This window comes from Chiloscyllium plagiosum, unplaced genomic scaffold, assembly GCF_037043375.1.
Source record: "Chiloscyllium plagiosum isolate Xiang-an unplaced genomic scaffold, Cpla_swu_hap1 HiC_scaffold_24, whole genome shotgun sequence".
NCBI lineage: Eukaryota > Metazoa > Chordata > Chondrichthyes > Orectolobiformes > Hemiscylliidae > Chiloscyllium > Chiloscyllium plagiosum.
The window spans coordinates 46,373,462-46,389,881 of record NW_028270162.1 but is presented as its reverse complement, the minus strand read 5'-3'; the positions used below and the strand labels follow the sequence as shown (position 1 = coordinate 46,389,881).

The following is a 16,420-nucleotide window of genomic DNA, read 5'->3' as shown; positions in this document are numbered from 1 at the left end:
TTTGAGCATAAGCCCTTCATCAGGAATGAGGCTTGTGGGCCAAGGGAGCTGAGAGATAAATGGGAGGGGATGGGTCTCGGGGTTGGTAGCTGGGAAAGTGTTAGGGAGATGAAGGTGGTGGGGGGGGGAGGTGAGGTGATTGGTCAGAGAGGATGGTGGAGCAGATGGGTGGGAAGGAAGATGGACAGGTCAAGAGAGTGGTGCCGAGTTGGAGGCTTGGGACTGGGATAAGGTCAGAAGAGGGAAATGAGGAAACTGGTGAAATGCACATTGATCCCATGTGGTTGCAAGGTCCCAAGGCAGAAGATGAGGCATTCTTCCTCCAGGAGTTGGGTGGTTAGGGTTTGGTGATGGAGGAGGCCCAGGACCTGCATGTCCTCAATGGAGTGGGATGGGGAGTTAAAATGTTCGCCACGGGGCGGTGAGGTTGGTTGGTGCGGGTGTCCCAGGGATGTTGTCTGAAACAATCTGCAAATTGGCGTCCTGTCTCCCCAATGTAGAGGAGACCACATCGGGTGCAATGGATACAGAAGATGAGGTGTGTGGAAGTACAGGTAAACTTCTGTCTGTTTTACAGTCCATTACTCAGGATGAGATTGTGGAGTGCTTGGAAGTGCATGGTAAAATTGGGCTGATTCAGCACATCTTCATCAATGGGAGGTCATGCCTGATAAATCTGCTTAGAATTTTTTGAGGAGGTAACGAGCAAGTTAGACAAAGGAGTGCCAGTGGATGTGGTCTATTTGGATTTCCAGAAGGTCTTTCACAAGGTCCTACTAAATAATAAAAGTGCCATGGTGATCGGGACAAGGTACTGGCATGGGCAGAGGATTGGCTGACTGGCAGAAGTCAGAGAGTAGGGATAAAGGGATCTTTCTCAAGTTGGCAGCTGGTAACTGACGGTGTTCCGTGGGTGTCCGTGCGGACCACAATTATTCACATTATACATGAACAATCTGGATGAAGGAAGTGAAAACATTGTTACAAAGTTTGCACATGGGAAAAAGATAGGCGGAGGGGCGGGTAATAAAAGGATAGAGCAGATGAATGTATGGCTGAGGAGCTGGTTTATGGGAGAAGGATTCACACTTTTGGATCATTGGATCACTGGCCCCAAAGTGCTCCCCCACTGACACCTCAGTCACTTGCCCTGCCTTATTTCCCAAGAGTAGGTCAAGTTTTACACCTTCTCTAGTAGGTACATCCACATACTGAATCAGAAAATTGTCTTGTACACACTTAAGAAATTCCTCTCCATCTAAACCTTTAACACTATGGCAGTCCCAGTTGATGTTTGGAAAGTTAAAATCCCCTACCATAACTACCCTATTATTCTTACAGATAGCTGAGATCTCCTTACAATTTGTTTCTCAATTTCCCTCTGACTATTGGGGGGTCTATAATACAATCCCAATATGGTGATCATCCCTTTCTTATTTCTCAGTTCCACCCAAATAACTTCCCTGGATATATTTCCAGAAATATCCTCCCTTAGCACAGCTGTAATGCTATCCCTTATCAAAAATGCCACTCCCCCTCCTCTCTTGCCTCCCTTTCTATCCTTCCTGTAGCATTTGTATCCTGGAACATTCAGCTGCCAGTCCTGCCCATCCCTGAGCCATGTTTCTGTAATTGCTATGATATCCCAGTCCCATTGTCCTAACCATGCCCTGAGTTCATCTGCCTTCCCTGTTAGGCCCCTTTCATTGAAATAAATGCTGTTTAATTTATTAGTCCTACCTTGTCCCTGCCTGCCCTGACTGTTTGACTCACTTCTGTTCTCAGCTGTACCCGTCTCAGATCAATCTCTTTCCTCACTATCTCCCTGGGTCCCACCCCCCATCTTACTAGTTTAAATCTTCCCAAGCAGTTCTAGCAAATTTCCCTGCCAGCATATTAGTCCCCTTCCAATTTAGGTGCAGGTGGGACTAGATTGGGTTGGGATATCTGGTCGGCGTGGACGGGTTGGACCGAAGGGTCTGTTTCCGTGCTGTACATCTCTATGACTCTAGTGTTGAGAAAGCAGGGAGGCTGCAGAAGAACTTGGACAGGCTAGGAGAGTGGAACTCATTGTTGTAGAGGGGCTGTGGAGGTCATGTTATTGAGTGTATTTAAAACATAGATCGATAGGTTCTTGATTTGTAAGGAAATCAAGGGTTACGAGGAGAAGGCAGGAGACTGGGCTTGAGAAACATCTCAGCCATGATTGAATGGTGGAGCAGACTCGATGGGCCAAATGGTCTAATTCTGCTCTTGTATTTTATTGGCTTATTGTTCAGTGATGTGATAATGCTTCTTGGCAAAAGCTTCAGTTCATGCAGTGGTGTAAAATATAAAATGATAACCAGTTGAGTGCCTGATATGCATCCTTCCTGATGACTATCTCCAGTGGGAAATGAGCTGCCAATTTGCTGTTGCACAAGTCAAGATCTGACCCTCTATTAATACAATGTGGTTATTTCCTGGGAGCTTTAGGCACTAAAGAAGAGAATGGCTGAGAATTTGCTGTAAACCTAACGATGTGTGAATAATGCACACTGTTATTCATGTGCAAATCATCCAGCACTTTGTAATGAGGAAGAGAGAGCCTGAATTGCAAATTACCCCAAGTTAGTAGCTGCTTTTCCATTAACTGTGTAAAAAAAATACCATCACTCCCTTTTGAGAGTTTTAAGATGTTACTGCAATGGCATGTTAAATTCTTGTTAAACTTCGCATAGAAAATTACACTTGCTGATTCACCATCATCTGTTCTACAGTATCACAAAGTCAAAATCACTCTCTTTCATGCTGGCAGAGAGGGAAGGGGATAAACTAGACAAGACTAAAGGAGGAAAGATCACATTGATTGTTTTCTGAATTGTTGCTGTCGTCATAAATGAATTTTGCAAGGATTTTTCAATGCAGGGATGGTTGGTGCTGGTAAAGGTTATAAAGGTATAGTTTCAATATCCCCTGGGGTGGAGGAGAGAACTGAAACTTAGAAACCAGAAGGGAGAAGAGGCCATTCAGCCCTTTGACCCCGCTTGCTATTCAATACGATCATTGCTGATCCTCCATCGAAATGCTGTATTCCTGCTTTCTCCCAGAACCTCATTAATCCTTTTAAAAATCTTTTAAAAAATCTCTCTTCCTTGAATACATTCAGTGATTTGGCTTATGACTTATGATTTTTGTGGTTAAGAATTCCACAAGTTCACTACTCTTTGAGTGAAGAAGTTTTTCCTCATCTTAGTCCTAAACTCTATCCCAAGACAGTGTGTTCCCCCAGTTCTGGGCTCCCCTAGTTCCAGGCTCCCAAATCTGGGGAAACATCCTCTCCACATCTGGTCTGCCCATCCCTATTAGAATTTTGTACATTTCATCAGATCCTCTCTTATCCCCCTAGTGAACACAGTCTCTCCTCATAAGACAGTCCTTCCATCCCAGGTATCTGCTAGTGAGCCTCTGCTATACTCTCTCTATTGCAAGTGTGTCCTTTCTGGGTGGGGAGATCAACACTGCACACTATACTCCCAGCTGTGGTCTAGGATAGTGATGCAACCAAATTGTTCAAAGATACTTGAGCTCATTAGAAATAGTCGAATAGCTCAGTTCCTGAAAAAAAGGTGGATTGTTCTAAAGACTTTTACCCACTTGTGTTTCAATTGTGAAGATGACAGCAGTAAACGTTCCTGATAAAAATAAACGTGCGTCAATCTGCAAACGTTCATATGACAAATAAAAACCAACATTAATCAAATTTTGAGGGACAACATGAGTCCAAGGGGGAATCACATGGCCACATCAAAGAGCTCGGTGTATATCCATGTTGTCAGAAATGCGGTTCATTGACGTACTAACTGGAGAATGGGAAGAATGATTGACAGCTCAGGGTTCCGGATATTAGCTGCTAGAAGGTACATGTGAGGGTGCAGCTAATTCGGGATGTCTGTCACTCATCCTAACTCTGACTACTGAGACTGTCATAGTGCACTGCTGTGATGAGTGGCCAGTCAAGAGCAAATTCTTCAGAAGCACATCTTCAACCACAATCTAAAGATGTGCAGGTTAGGTGAAATGGTCGTGCTAAATTGCCCATAGTGTTCAGGGATGTATAGGCTAGGTGCATAAGTTAGGGGGAAATGCAGAGTAATAGGGTAGGGGAATTGGTCTGGGTGGGTTACTCTTCAGAGGGTCAGTGTGGACTTGTTGGGCCAAATGGCCTATTTCCACACTGTAGGGAATCTAGTTCTAATTCAAAAAAATTAAGATAGAAATAAACCTTGATCTGGTGGAGCAGAGGAACCAGTATGAGGGTCTCCATAAGCTGCTCCCTATTGTGGTGGTACTGAAAGGCCATGATACTGCCTTGGCATGTGGTAGAGGTCACAGTTTTAGGAAGTACTGTCGGAAGAGCCTTGCTGAGTTGCTGTGGTGCATCGGGAGGGCAGTGTGGATGGTGCTGCTACCACCATACAACAGTCCGGCAGGGCCTATGAGCGATCTCCTAAAATCAGGCCCCATTGCCAGGCTGGAGAGGAGAGGCTGCCGCATTCTACATTCAGGCCTGTGACAACGTGGAGTAGATTCCCTTGTGCACCTTTGATAGTGACCGGCCTGCGAATAATTTCCATAAATCCAGCTATCAGTTTTGTCCTGTCTGCTCTCTCTCCTCGAGCCTCACCCTCTGGGAGCTGGCTAACCTCCTGTCCTTGCCCCTAGCCTTGCTGCAGCCCATTCATTCCCAGTTACTCACCACAGGCTGAGTTTAATTTTTGTTCACTGGATGTGGACATCAGTGGCATTGCACGGTGGCAGTGGGCGGCAAGGTGGCACAGTGGTTAGCACTGCTGTCTCACAGCGCCAGAGACCCGGGTTCAACTCCCGCCTCAGGTGACAGTTTGAATGTTTGCACATTCTCCCTGTGTCTGCGTTGGTTTCTTCTGGGTGCTCCGGTTTCCTCCCACAGTCCTTTGAGCATCTGCAGCAGACAGCACTGCACCTTCCCTTTTAACTCCTGTGGCCTCTCACAGACCTTGGCCCCTCCTGAGCTTACAATCATTCAGCATTGTGTTAACCACTGGCCTGTGAACCTCAATCAAGGGGATGAGCAGACAGTGCAAAGTTTACATGCTGCCCCCGTGTGGTGTGGTGTAATTACAATATCACTAACTCACCAATGGGCTTTATCGAACCTTTCCCCATGTTGTGTTCAAGGAGGGTTGAAGGGCTGAAGGAGTTCATAGAAATGGGTAAGGATCAGGAAGGATTTGAAAACAAGAAAGTGATTCTTAAATTGGAGGTGTGGTGATCCAGAAAGCAATGTCGGTTAGTGAGCACGTAGTGATTGATAATGCTCTGAGTTAGCCTGTCTGAAACAACACTAACTGAAACAATAACTTTAATTGCAGCATTTTGCTGGCTGTGGGAATTACAATGCCCTACTTTTAACCTCACATCAGAAAATAAACAAACACAATACTTTTAGTGCCCAATGTTTACAGCCTGTTATCTTGTATGTAAATAATGTAGCTCCAAAACTAACTTCAATGCAGAGACAGGGTGTGGTATTTTTGGTGGATTTATAGATCCGGGCTCCTGGATTCTATTTTAAGGGCTCTGTTAATAATAGGAGATGAGGTGAATTGATTTTCTTTGGAATTTTGTGCACCATCGCAGCTGCTGTGGTGGAATTTATCACAGTCCTCAAACTGTGAGCAGAGTTTTCAGAGCAAGATGTTGCATAGGAGAGGGGGCTATAAACTCCCCAGTGGGATGGGAGTGTCGGGCAGATAGGTTCTTGGGAGGCTTTCAAACTGTCTATGAAGTCTCGATCTCAACTCTGCGACTCTTTTTTGCCAGTCATGAGCGATTGGGAAACACCACATGCTGAAGTGTATGTCTGGCAGGAAATGGTTGTTTGGCAGGAAGTGGATAAACTAAGGTGAGTCTGGAAGATTAAATATGCAGAAAGAAATACAATTCCAAATTAACATATAACAAATGCAAATGTAATGGGGACCTAACACTTTGGTTGCACAACTTCCTGGAGGTTACACTGCTCCCTAGATCCAGCAACACCATTTCCTCCTTTCCAATACCTTTAGAACAAACAAAAATATTCAAAGCAAGAAAATAAAGGACACAAGTTTCTTTTATAAACAGCTGTCCAATTGGGAGAACCCTTTCCCGAGATATCTCAAAGCACTGCAGAAGGAATGACCCCTTGAATGACCATCATTTTCCCTGTCAGAAACTTCAGGAGAGAGACATTACAAATACCATTTATAAAGCAGCAAAATGAAGATTTTATGTTAGTTCAGAGGATTTGGTACTCGCTTATATCAGGTCTTGCCATTTACAATTGCCACCAAGTAGTTTTTATCAGCTAGAATAGTATCCAGTCTGGTACATAGTGAGAGTCAGATACACAAACGTATGCAGGAATGAGCTCTCTGATTATAGTGACACAGAGAATTGCCTCTTGGCATCCAGCTTATTGTTGCATGTAATCTAAATCTGAAGCAGCTGCATTTGCAAGTGACACAAAATGGGGTCATGTACTGTGTACATTTGCAGAAATAATGCTCCAGGCTCCGTTGAACCTCCTTAATGTCTACCCCGCATAATCTGCCACGGTGACTGGATAAGTCTCACACCTATATGATTCTCCAGTCACCAAATCTGGCCATATTTCTTCAGTTTTCATCACATCACCTCCCACCCACAACTGCCCCACCCAGTCAAATAGCCTGTTGCCTCATTTCTAGTGTTTTCACTAGAAAATCAACAACAGCGCTTAAATAAATTAAGACTCATTTAAGTGTTGGAAAGATCAAAGTTGTTGATGACCCGAATGTTATTCTCCAGCAGCCATCTCGATCTGCCCCCAAGCCCCTGTCCTGACCTCTCTCATACACTCATCGATGCCTTAGCGCCCTGCATGACCCTAAATTGAGCTCTTGACCTCATCACCCATCACCACCACCACCACCAAGATTGAGTATTTTCACCCATCTCACCCCACGACACCTCTTCCCTCATTTGTTGTTAAAACCCCCACCAGTGCCTTTGTTGCCTCTGGACCTCAATGGTCTCCCGGTCAGCCTCCAACCTTAAAAACCTGAACCCACCCAAACCTTGCTTCCAATGGAGTCCCATTCCCAATTGCGGCTGCTTCAGATTTGCTAAACTACATTGGGTCAGGCACTGCATTGATTTTAAAATTCTCTAGCATGTTTTCAAATCACCCATCGCCCCAATCTTCCGTATTCCTCCAACCCCTTCTGCACTTTCCCAATTCCCCTGGTTTTAATCACTCCACCATTGGCAAATCTCCCTTCCATTATTTAGGTGTTTACCTCTGGATGTCCTCCTGAATTTGCCACTCTGCTTCTTATCTCTCTTTCCACCTTCTAAGACATTCCCCAAAATCTACTTTATTGACCAAACCAATCAGAATATTGCCTTAATTTGCTTCACATCAAATTTTGAAAGTGTCTTTGAATATTGTGCTGTATAAAAGGTGCTATGTAAGTGCAAATTTGTGGTTGTTGCCTGTGCCACTGAGGGCTATCATCAGAAAAGCTAATTGTTGCAACATGTAATTGAACTGGTTCAGAATAGGGTTTAATTATGTTTTTAAGAAGATGACTTTTTTTTTAAAGCACTTATTTGGTGGTGACAAAGTTCTGTTTATTTTTAGCCTGGAAAAGGGAATTAATATTTGTGACAATATACAAACTGACAAAACCTTCTTTGACCCATAATTGATGATTTTTTTAAAAAATATGAATTCTTTGTATGAACTTGGGCAGCTTTAAAAAGGTGTAACTCACCTGGAAAGTAATCTACCTTGTAGAAATGTTCCCTGCTAACTGATTGAATTAGAATTAGAATTAGCTACATTTTCATATGATTTCAGTAAAACATTTCTAAGGGTGACACAGTGGTTAGCACTGCTGCCTCATAGCACAAGGGACTCAGGTTTAATTCCACCTTGGGTGAAGAGTTATTGGGATGAGGGAGTTGGGTCTTGGGAGGGACTGTATGGACCCGATGGATCAAATGGCCTGCTTCCAAGAAAGTGCCATCTTAGGTACAGCTTCTTAAGTCCAAATGCTTAGCGATAAAAATGGGAAAGATTTAACGTACTGAATTTAAATTGACGTCCTACACATTTCACGTCTATGTTTATTGCAGAGCAGAGTGTATACAGCGAGGCGTTTCCCCATCACAAGCCCATGGCCTGGGCTCTAACCTTGTGACCGAGGTGCGGGTATACAACTGGTTTGCGAACCGTAGGAAAGAAGAGGCTTTTCGTCACAAGTTAGCAATGGATGCGTATGGCACTCAGCAACCCCACACAGTAACCCCGGTGACACCCCATAGTAACTCGCCCATGCAACCAAGTGCCTTGTCGCCCAGTAAATTGCAAGGTAAGGCTCAAACTGTTCAATATTTCTCATTTTACAGCATAGCAGTGGAACATTGTTTCAGATACCCATTGTGGGACATTCAACTTAAATAAGGCCGAGCACACTGGACCACAAATTGAGTTGCCTAGAAGGTATAAAGTCAAAGAACACACTTTTGATACACAACACGTTAGTCGCCGTCAACAACAAAAACAGAAGTTGCTGTAAAACCTCCGCAGGTCAAGCAGCTTCCGTGCAGAGAAAGCAGAATTTATGTGACCCGTCTTAAGAACTGTTTTGCTATATAAACTGTTACGTGGCTACAGTACCACAGACTCACACTACAGTCTGGGTTCTGTGGGATTACTAATGTTACTGACCATTAGACACGTGGCTGATTAACTGCAAAACTCCTTTACACAGTGACTGAAGACACTGGTACCTTTAAATTGGAATGTCACAATTTAACTGTGCAAGGTAACTATAACTGAAAACACTTCCCGCGTGGTCTGGAATCTCTACCACAATACATTCAGTCATGGGTCTGGTGTCTGACAATCAGGAGACTTTGGACCGATGCCTGTTTTGAAAGGAGCTACAAGTCTCTTCAGAAGTACATAAACCAAGATCCTCTGTTCAAGCCTGAAGTGCAGTGTTCTAATCCATGACCAGGCAGCTCACTTACTTTAGACCCGTCATCTATTACCAGCATTTCAGTGCTGACAAGCTGTTGTGCACTGATTTGACAACCAATTAATAACCATAATGCTTTTAAAGCTTTTTATCAATTACTTAATGAGCACTAAAGGTTTGAAGTAGGTCAGTAAGTGATGGGTAGACAGCATTTTAGCAATCGTAATGCCCAATATATTGGCTGTGGAATGTGTTACAAACCTCACTGGCCTGCATTTTGCATACTTTTCCATTTGGGTAAAAGTGGGATGTTTCCCACTGGCTCTCTGATCTCTATTCCAGGATTTTTCCACAGGAACTGGAGCAGAGTGGCAGATTCCCATTCAGTGTTAATGACAAAAACAGATCACCCAGTAATTTTGATCGCTAGTGCCACACTTTTGATACACAACACGTTAGTCGCCGTCAACAACAAAAACAGAAGTTGCTGTAAAACCTCCGCAGGTCAAGCAGCTTCCGTGCAGAGAAAGCAGAATTTATGTGACCCGTCTTAAGATCGCTATGACCCTGCTTTGTCATAGGGTAATGTGAAAAGAGATCAATCTTGGGATAACCCCATTTATACATCTGCCCTGATGTGAAACCAGGCAGCTGTTAAGTTGTCGCCTTTGCATTATTGTCCAACATTCGGATGACCACACTGCCAGCTTTGTGAAGGCAGTCAAATGTAAAACATACCTCGTTGGATGGCATCGTCCACCACTGAGAGTTTCAGCCTCTAGGCTCTGATTCACTGAATTTTCTGATCTATCCAATGCTTATTCTTTAATTGATCTCTTGCTGAGTTTATGGTGCGAGGCTTGTATTTTTTCTATTTTGCAACTAAACTGCCGAAGGCTGTGTTTTGGGAGATCAACGAGCATTTTGTGAATTGGAGGAACACGTTGAGAGAGAGGAAGTAAATTGCATGGGGAGGAACAGCAAGGAGTGATGGGGGGAGTGCGGCAGTCTGTCATTTTAGGAAGGGGCAGAGTGGCAGTAACGTAAAGGACAGATTTCGCCTGGCACCAGACTTCAGACTTCTTGTGCTTGGCCTGGCAACATCGCCATCCCAACCATTCTCCTTTAGTGAGTCAGAGGTAACCAGTTAGACTGTTCCCCTTAAAATTGCTGAGCAAGTTGACAACAAGGAACCCTTCCATTTTGTCCCATGTTGAGCTCCTGGTCACCATGGTAAAATTCAGTCAGGCTTTCTGTCAGTGCACTGGGCCTAAACTAGAGTGTGTTTGTCCCACCTGTGTGCTTTACCCAATACAGCAATGCTCATTTCATTTCCTGTAAAATAAGAAACTGGATGTAGATATTGTGATATTGAAGAATCCACCAGACAATTATTAAAGTTATAATGTAGAAACATTTCATTTCTCAGACAAATAAATGACTGGGTCAGTCAAAGCCATTGGATTACTACAAGAGGAGTGTGCTTCCATAGAGTGTCATGCATCAAGTGGTCCAATGTGCAGTGGAGCCTGAGATCTTTATACCCTTAAGTCATGTGACATAGTGGGTAGGAGAAAATAAGGACTGCACATTCTGGAGATCAGAGTTGAAGAGTGTGGGGCTGGATAAACACAGCCGATCAGGCAGCATCTGAAAAGCAGGAGAATCAACATTTTGAGCATAAGCTCTTCATCAGGAAGATCATAGTGAAGAGCTTATGCTTGAAATGTCAGTTCTCCTGCTCCTCAATGCTGCCTGACCGGCTGTGCTTTTCCAGCACCACACTCTTCGATATGTCTCTTAAACATGAGGCTGAGAGTGATGCGTGTATGGAATGAGCTGCCCGAGGAAGTGGTGGAGGCTGGTACAATTACCTTTAAAAGACATCTAGACAGGTAAATGAATAGGAAGGGTTTAGAGGGATATGGGCCAAATGCTGGCAAATGGGACTAGATTAGGCTAGGATATCTGGTCAGTATGGATGGGTTAGACTGAAGGGTCTGTTTCCGTGCTCTGTGATTCTATGACATCACTCCAGATCTAGTTGTACTGACCAAGAAGACCAGTTGCTATATTCTGATGGTGGTTAATACACAAAAGGGCATGGTGGTTAATACACAAAGTAAAATCAGTGACCCACTCAGTTCCAACTCTCATTGTGCAACACTTCAACCAGAGCTTCTCGTAGATATTTTTAAAAAATTGTGTTTGATTCTGAATCAAGCTGACGATGAACAGCAGACCAGAGTGAACCAGTGGAGGATTAGAGAGGGGGTTTTGGTCACATCTGCTTTTCTCCGTTTTCTCTGTGGAAATCTGTCACAGATAAAACTCAATAGACTCGATAAAAGATCCATTCGGCCACTGTTCCTCTTTCCCATCATGTGCCCTCTTCTGCTAAAGCAACCCTGTCATTTTTGTAAGCTTACTTTAAATGGAAAGCAATTTTATTCATCATTTATTTCTGAATCCAGTAAACACCGTATATCCATCCTTATTGGCCATGTTTACTAACTTCTTATAACAATCCTATCTGATGGTCTGCTCAACAGCTTGAGAATGTAGTATTCATTGCAGACAAATGCCACACCTGATCACATATCAATTCTAACCTTTCGTAGGACTATCTCTACAGATTTTGTTTGCAATTATTTGTGATTAGGCACATATCCAATATTTGTAAAATGCATTGGGTCATTTTTATATTTAAATATAGCTATCTTAATAATGTGATGGAAAATGCCATTGTACTTTGAACACTCAATCCTACATACTTCAGTAACTAAAGCCAACTCTATATCGAACTGAAACGCTTTTCGCTGGGCGATTTTTAACCATATTTCTACCGGATGAAACACAATGGGAAGATCAGTTCGCGTCAGGTTAATAAAAGTAGCAATTTGCTTTCAATGCATGTTGTGGATCTCCAGCCAACCATCAGCATTCCCTCTAATTTTCTTTCCAACTGAAGCCAGAAATCAATGCTGCAGTTTTGGAGCGTGGAACCTGGGAGAGGGCTGCAACCTCGCAGCTTAGAGCAAACGTTTCTAATCAGGCTGCCATTCCAAATTACTGAGAGAAATCGCAAGCTGCTAAATAACGATACTGGAAATCCTTCCTCAGTTTATTCATCTGTCCTTTGAACAACAAAAAATTTCACTCAATGTAGTGACCTTGGGATCTCCCTTTGAGCCCATATATGGTCTGCTTGGTCTCATCTCTTTTTACAGTTATCTTGCCTCCTCTTGAAAGGGTTCAGAAAAGATTTACAAGGATGTTGCCAGGGTTGGAGGATTTCAGCTCGGGGGTGGGGGGGTGGGGGGGTGTTGAATAGGCTGGGGCTGTTTTCCCTGGAGCGTCGGAGGCTGAGGGGTGACCATATAGAGGTTTATAAAATCATGAAGGGCATGGATAAGGCAAATAGACAAAGTCTCTTCCCTGAGTGGGGGGGGGGGGGGAGTCCAGAACTAGGGGGCATAGGTTTAGGGCGAGAGAGGAAAGATATAAAAGAGACCTAAGGGGCAACCTTTTCACGCAGAGGGTGGTACGTGTATGGAATGAGCTGCCAGAGCAAGTGATGGAGGCTGGTTCAATTGCAACATTTAAGAGGCATTTGGATGGGTATATGAATAGGAAGGGTTTGGAGAGATATGGGCCGGGTGCTGGCAGGTGGGACTAGATTGTGTTGAGATATCTGGTTGGCATGGACGGCTTGGACCGAAGGGTCTGTTTCTGTGCTGTACATCTCTATGACTCTCTCTAAATGTATTGATTGCCTCGTTCCTGGCTCACCCTCTGACATCTTATAGCAATGGACTGTTATCACAAAGAGGCTTTGATCATGATTCCTGACAGACCTTTGGAGGTCATGCTCAATACTGAAATCCTATTAGCATGGCCCCTGCACAAGAATGACATGCAAATTCGTGAAGCGTTCCATATTGGAGCAGCACAGTGGCTCAGTGTTTAGCACCGCTGCCTCACAGCGCCAGGGACTTGGGTTTGAATACAGCTTCGGGTGACTGTCTGTGTGAGGTTTGCACATTCTCCCCCTGTCTGCGTGGGTTTCCTGTGGGTGCTCTGGTTTCCTCCAACAATTCAAAGATGTGTAGGTTAGGTGATTTGGTCATTTGTTCAGGGAAGTGTAGGTTAAGTGCATTAGTCAGGGGTAATGTAGACTAATAGGGTAGGGAAATGGGTCTATGTGGGTTAGTCTTCAGAGAGTCAGTGTGGATTCATTGGGTCACACTGTAGGGATTCTGTGATATACTATACTATCCATTGAGATGCACGTCCCGGTAAGGAGTTACTGCATATTTGTTGTGGAGCGATAAACCTTGAACAGCTCTCTTCTCTGGAGACCCAGAAACACTGAGGCCAATTTTAGAATTCCTGCCACTACTTTAGCTGGATTCAGTGAGCAACACAGACTGGGAATTGAATTTAAGGACCTGTTTTCTGCTGTGTATGGCTCTGAATGTCCTGAAACAGCACATTTTGCTAAAATATAGGCTGAGTTGTGCTGAAATTTCTTGTAAATCTCATTAACAAACACCTCAATGTAAAAACCTGTTAAACAGCTGAAGCCCAAGGAAGGCGCTGAACTGATGCTGTATCTTACCTTGAAGTTTTTGTCTTTCTATATATATAGCCTCAAACCCATTGATCCATTGTTTACATGTCTTCAGGTTTACCAGCCTGGCAATGAGTCAGTATTGCAGCATTTTATAGGCAGAAAATGAAAAACAAAGTATCCAATATTATAGGCCACATATACACATACCCACTCTGTGCGGTTAGTGCATCATTTGCCATACTGCTCAAGTCTAAATGATAGAGATTTTAAAAAACTGCAGATGCTGGAATCCAAAGTAGACAGGCAGGAGGCTGGAAGAACACAGCAAGCCAGGCAGCATCAGGAGGTAGAGAAGTCAACGTTTCGGATGTAACGTGAAGAAGGGTTACACCCGAAACGTCAACTTCTGCACCTCCTGATTGCTGCCAACTTGCTGTATTCTTCCAGCCTCTTGCCGGTCTACCCAAATCTAAGCCATAAGCATCCAAAGCTCATACCAGAAATGGGCTTTAGACCATCTGGAAATGAAAACCTAAAGCCTGCTTCAGGTCCTCCTTGTTTGAGATTGGGAAACCCAGTCTGTGTCAGCAGTCGCCCTCCTATTCACCCTGAGGAGGTTTAAGAAAATGCAGTCGTGGAAATGTTTCCTGTTTCTAATGCAAATCTTTCTGTTCTCATTAAAAAGTCTTCATAAATGCATTTGGGCTTCATTGAGAGTAATAGTATGTTGCAACGTAAGCCAACCATATTTTCACGGAGAAAGTGAGGACTGCAGATGCTGGAGATCACAGCTGAAAATGTATTGCTGGAAAAGCACAGCAGGTCAGGCAGCATCCAAGGAACAGGAGAATCGACGTTTCGGGCATAAGAACCATATTTTCACAACTGCATGATAAAATGAGCCTGGGGAATTCTCTTTCATATAATGGAGGATGGGACTTAGTCATTTTCATCAGCCTGTTTGGATGTGTTATGCTGGATCTCTGGGGCAGGTGGGAAATGAACCCAAACCTCTGGTCTCGAGGCAGGGACATTACCACTGCAATTCAAGACGCTCAAGGATTGAGTACATATTCTCTAATCAACCTATTCAGAGATATTATTACACACTTCAGGATAAGGTGGGTCCTGGCGTAGAGGGAGGGATACTGCAAGAGCCTGGTACTAACGATCATGCTTCAATCCAAAGATATTTTTGAATCAACCTCTTCAGAGAAGCAGTCAAGTGATGAGTTAGCTCAGCAGGGAAGCAAAACACTGTGGATGCTCGGAATCTGACATTTAAAATTGGTATTACTTGAAATACTCAGCTGTTCTGTGAAGTCAGAGACATGCTTCAAGTCACAGACCTAGGTGAGTTGGAAATGTAACAGGTTTTAAACGGGTGGCGAGGAGGGGAGAAACCAAAAGGAAGGTGTCTGAAAGAGCAGAAGAGTAGACTGATTCAGTAACAAAAGGGCCGATGGTCCGTGGTGACCGTGGATGGTGATGGGACAAGTAAAGAAACAAAAGCTGTGTCTGCAGAGGTCAAAATGGGAAATACAATTCATTATCACTTGTGGCTGTCTCTGAAAATGGGAGCAATGGTTAAGATCAGGGATTGTTGAACTTAATGTTGAGTTTGGGAGATTTCAACAGAGATGAACATCCATTGAGTTTTATTGGAATGCCGTAGGAGGCTGAAGACAGAGAGATCATGGTGAGATTAGGTCAGAGAATTAATGTTTCAAGTGATGTTTGAGAACCGCTGAGATATTTGTATCATCGATAGTCACAGGTGAGGTGCTGGAAGACTGGAGGTTGGCAAACGTGGTGCCACTGTTCAAGAAGGGTGGTAAGGACAAACCAGGGAACTATAGACCAGTGAGCCTGACCTCTGTGGTGGACAAGTTGTTGGAGGGAATCCTGAGGGACAGGATGTACATGTATTTGGAAAGGCAAGGACTGATTAGGGATAGTCAACATGGCTTTGTGCATGGGAAATCATGTCTCACAAACTTGATTGAGTTTTTTGAAGCAGTAACAAACTGATTGATGAGGGCAGAGCGGTAGATGTGATCTCTTTGGACTTCAGTAAGGGGTTCGACAAGGTTCCCCATGGGAGACTGATTAGCAAGGTTAGATCTCATGGAATACAGGGAGAACTAGCCATTTGGATACCGAACTGGCTCAAAGGTAGAAGACAGAGGGTGGTGGTGGAGGGTTGTTTTTCAGACTGGAGGCCTGTGACCAGTGGAGTGCCACAACGATCAGTGCTGGGTCCTTTACTTTTTGTCATTTATATAAATGATTTGGATGCGAGCATATGAGGTACAGTTAGTAAGTTTGCAGATTACACCAAAATTGGAGGTGTAGTTTACAGCGAAGAGGGTTACCTCAGATTACAACAGGATCTTGATCAGATGGGCCAATGGGCTGAGAAGTGACAGATGGAGTTTAATTCAGATAAATGCGAGGTGCTGCATTTTGGGAAAGCAAATCTTAGCAGGACTTATACACTTAATGGTAAGGTCCTAGGGAGTGTTGCTGAACAAAGAGACCTTGGAGTGCAGGTTCATAGCTCCTTGAAAGTGGAGTCACAGATAGATAAGATAGTGAAGAAGGCGTTTGGTATGCTTTCCTTTATTGGTCAGAGTATTGAGTACAGGAGTTGGGAGGTCATGTTGCGGCTGTACAGGACATTGGTTAGGCCACTGTTGGAATATTGCGTGCAATTCTGGTCTCCTTCCTAATGGAAAGATGTTGTGAAACTTGAAATGGTTCAGAAAAGATTTACAAGGATGTTGCTAGGGTTGGAGGATTTGAGCTATAG

General features: G+C 43.8%; 1 protein-coding gene and 1 pseudogene across 2 annotated transcripts in view; both read left to right on the top strand.

The window, feature by feature from the left end:
• The window catches only part of hnf1a (HNF1 homeobox a), a 208,419-nt gene that overhangs the window by 82,549 nt on the left and 109,450 nt on the right, over positions 1–16,420 (top strand). For both annotated transcript variants that reach the window (XM_043715931.2, XM_088000128.1), the window contains exon 4: positions 8,185–8,420. In XM_043715931.2, the coding sequence (XP_043571866.1) occupies positions 8,185–8,420 (236 nt within the window). The remainder of the gene's footprint in view (positions 1–8,184; positions 8,421–16,420) is intronic.
• LOC122562906 (U6 spliceosomal RNA) lies at positions 12,887–12,978 on the top strand (annotated as a pseudogene).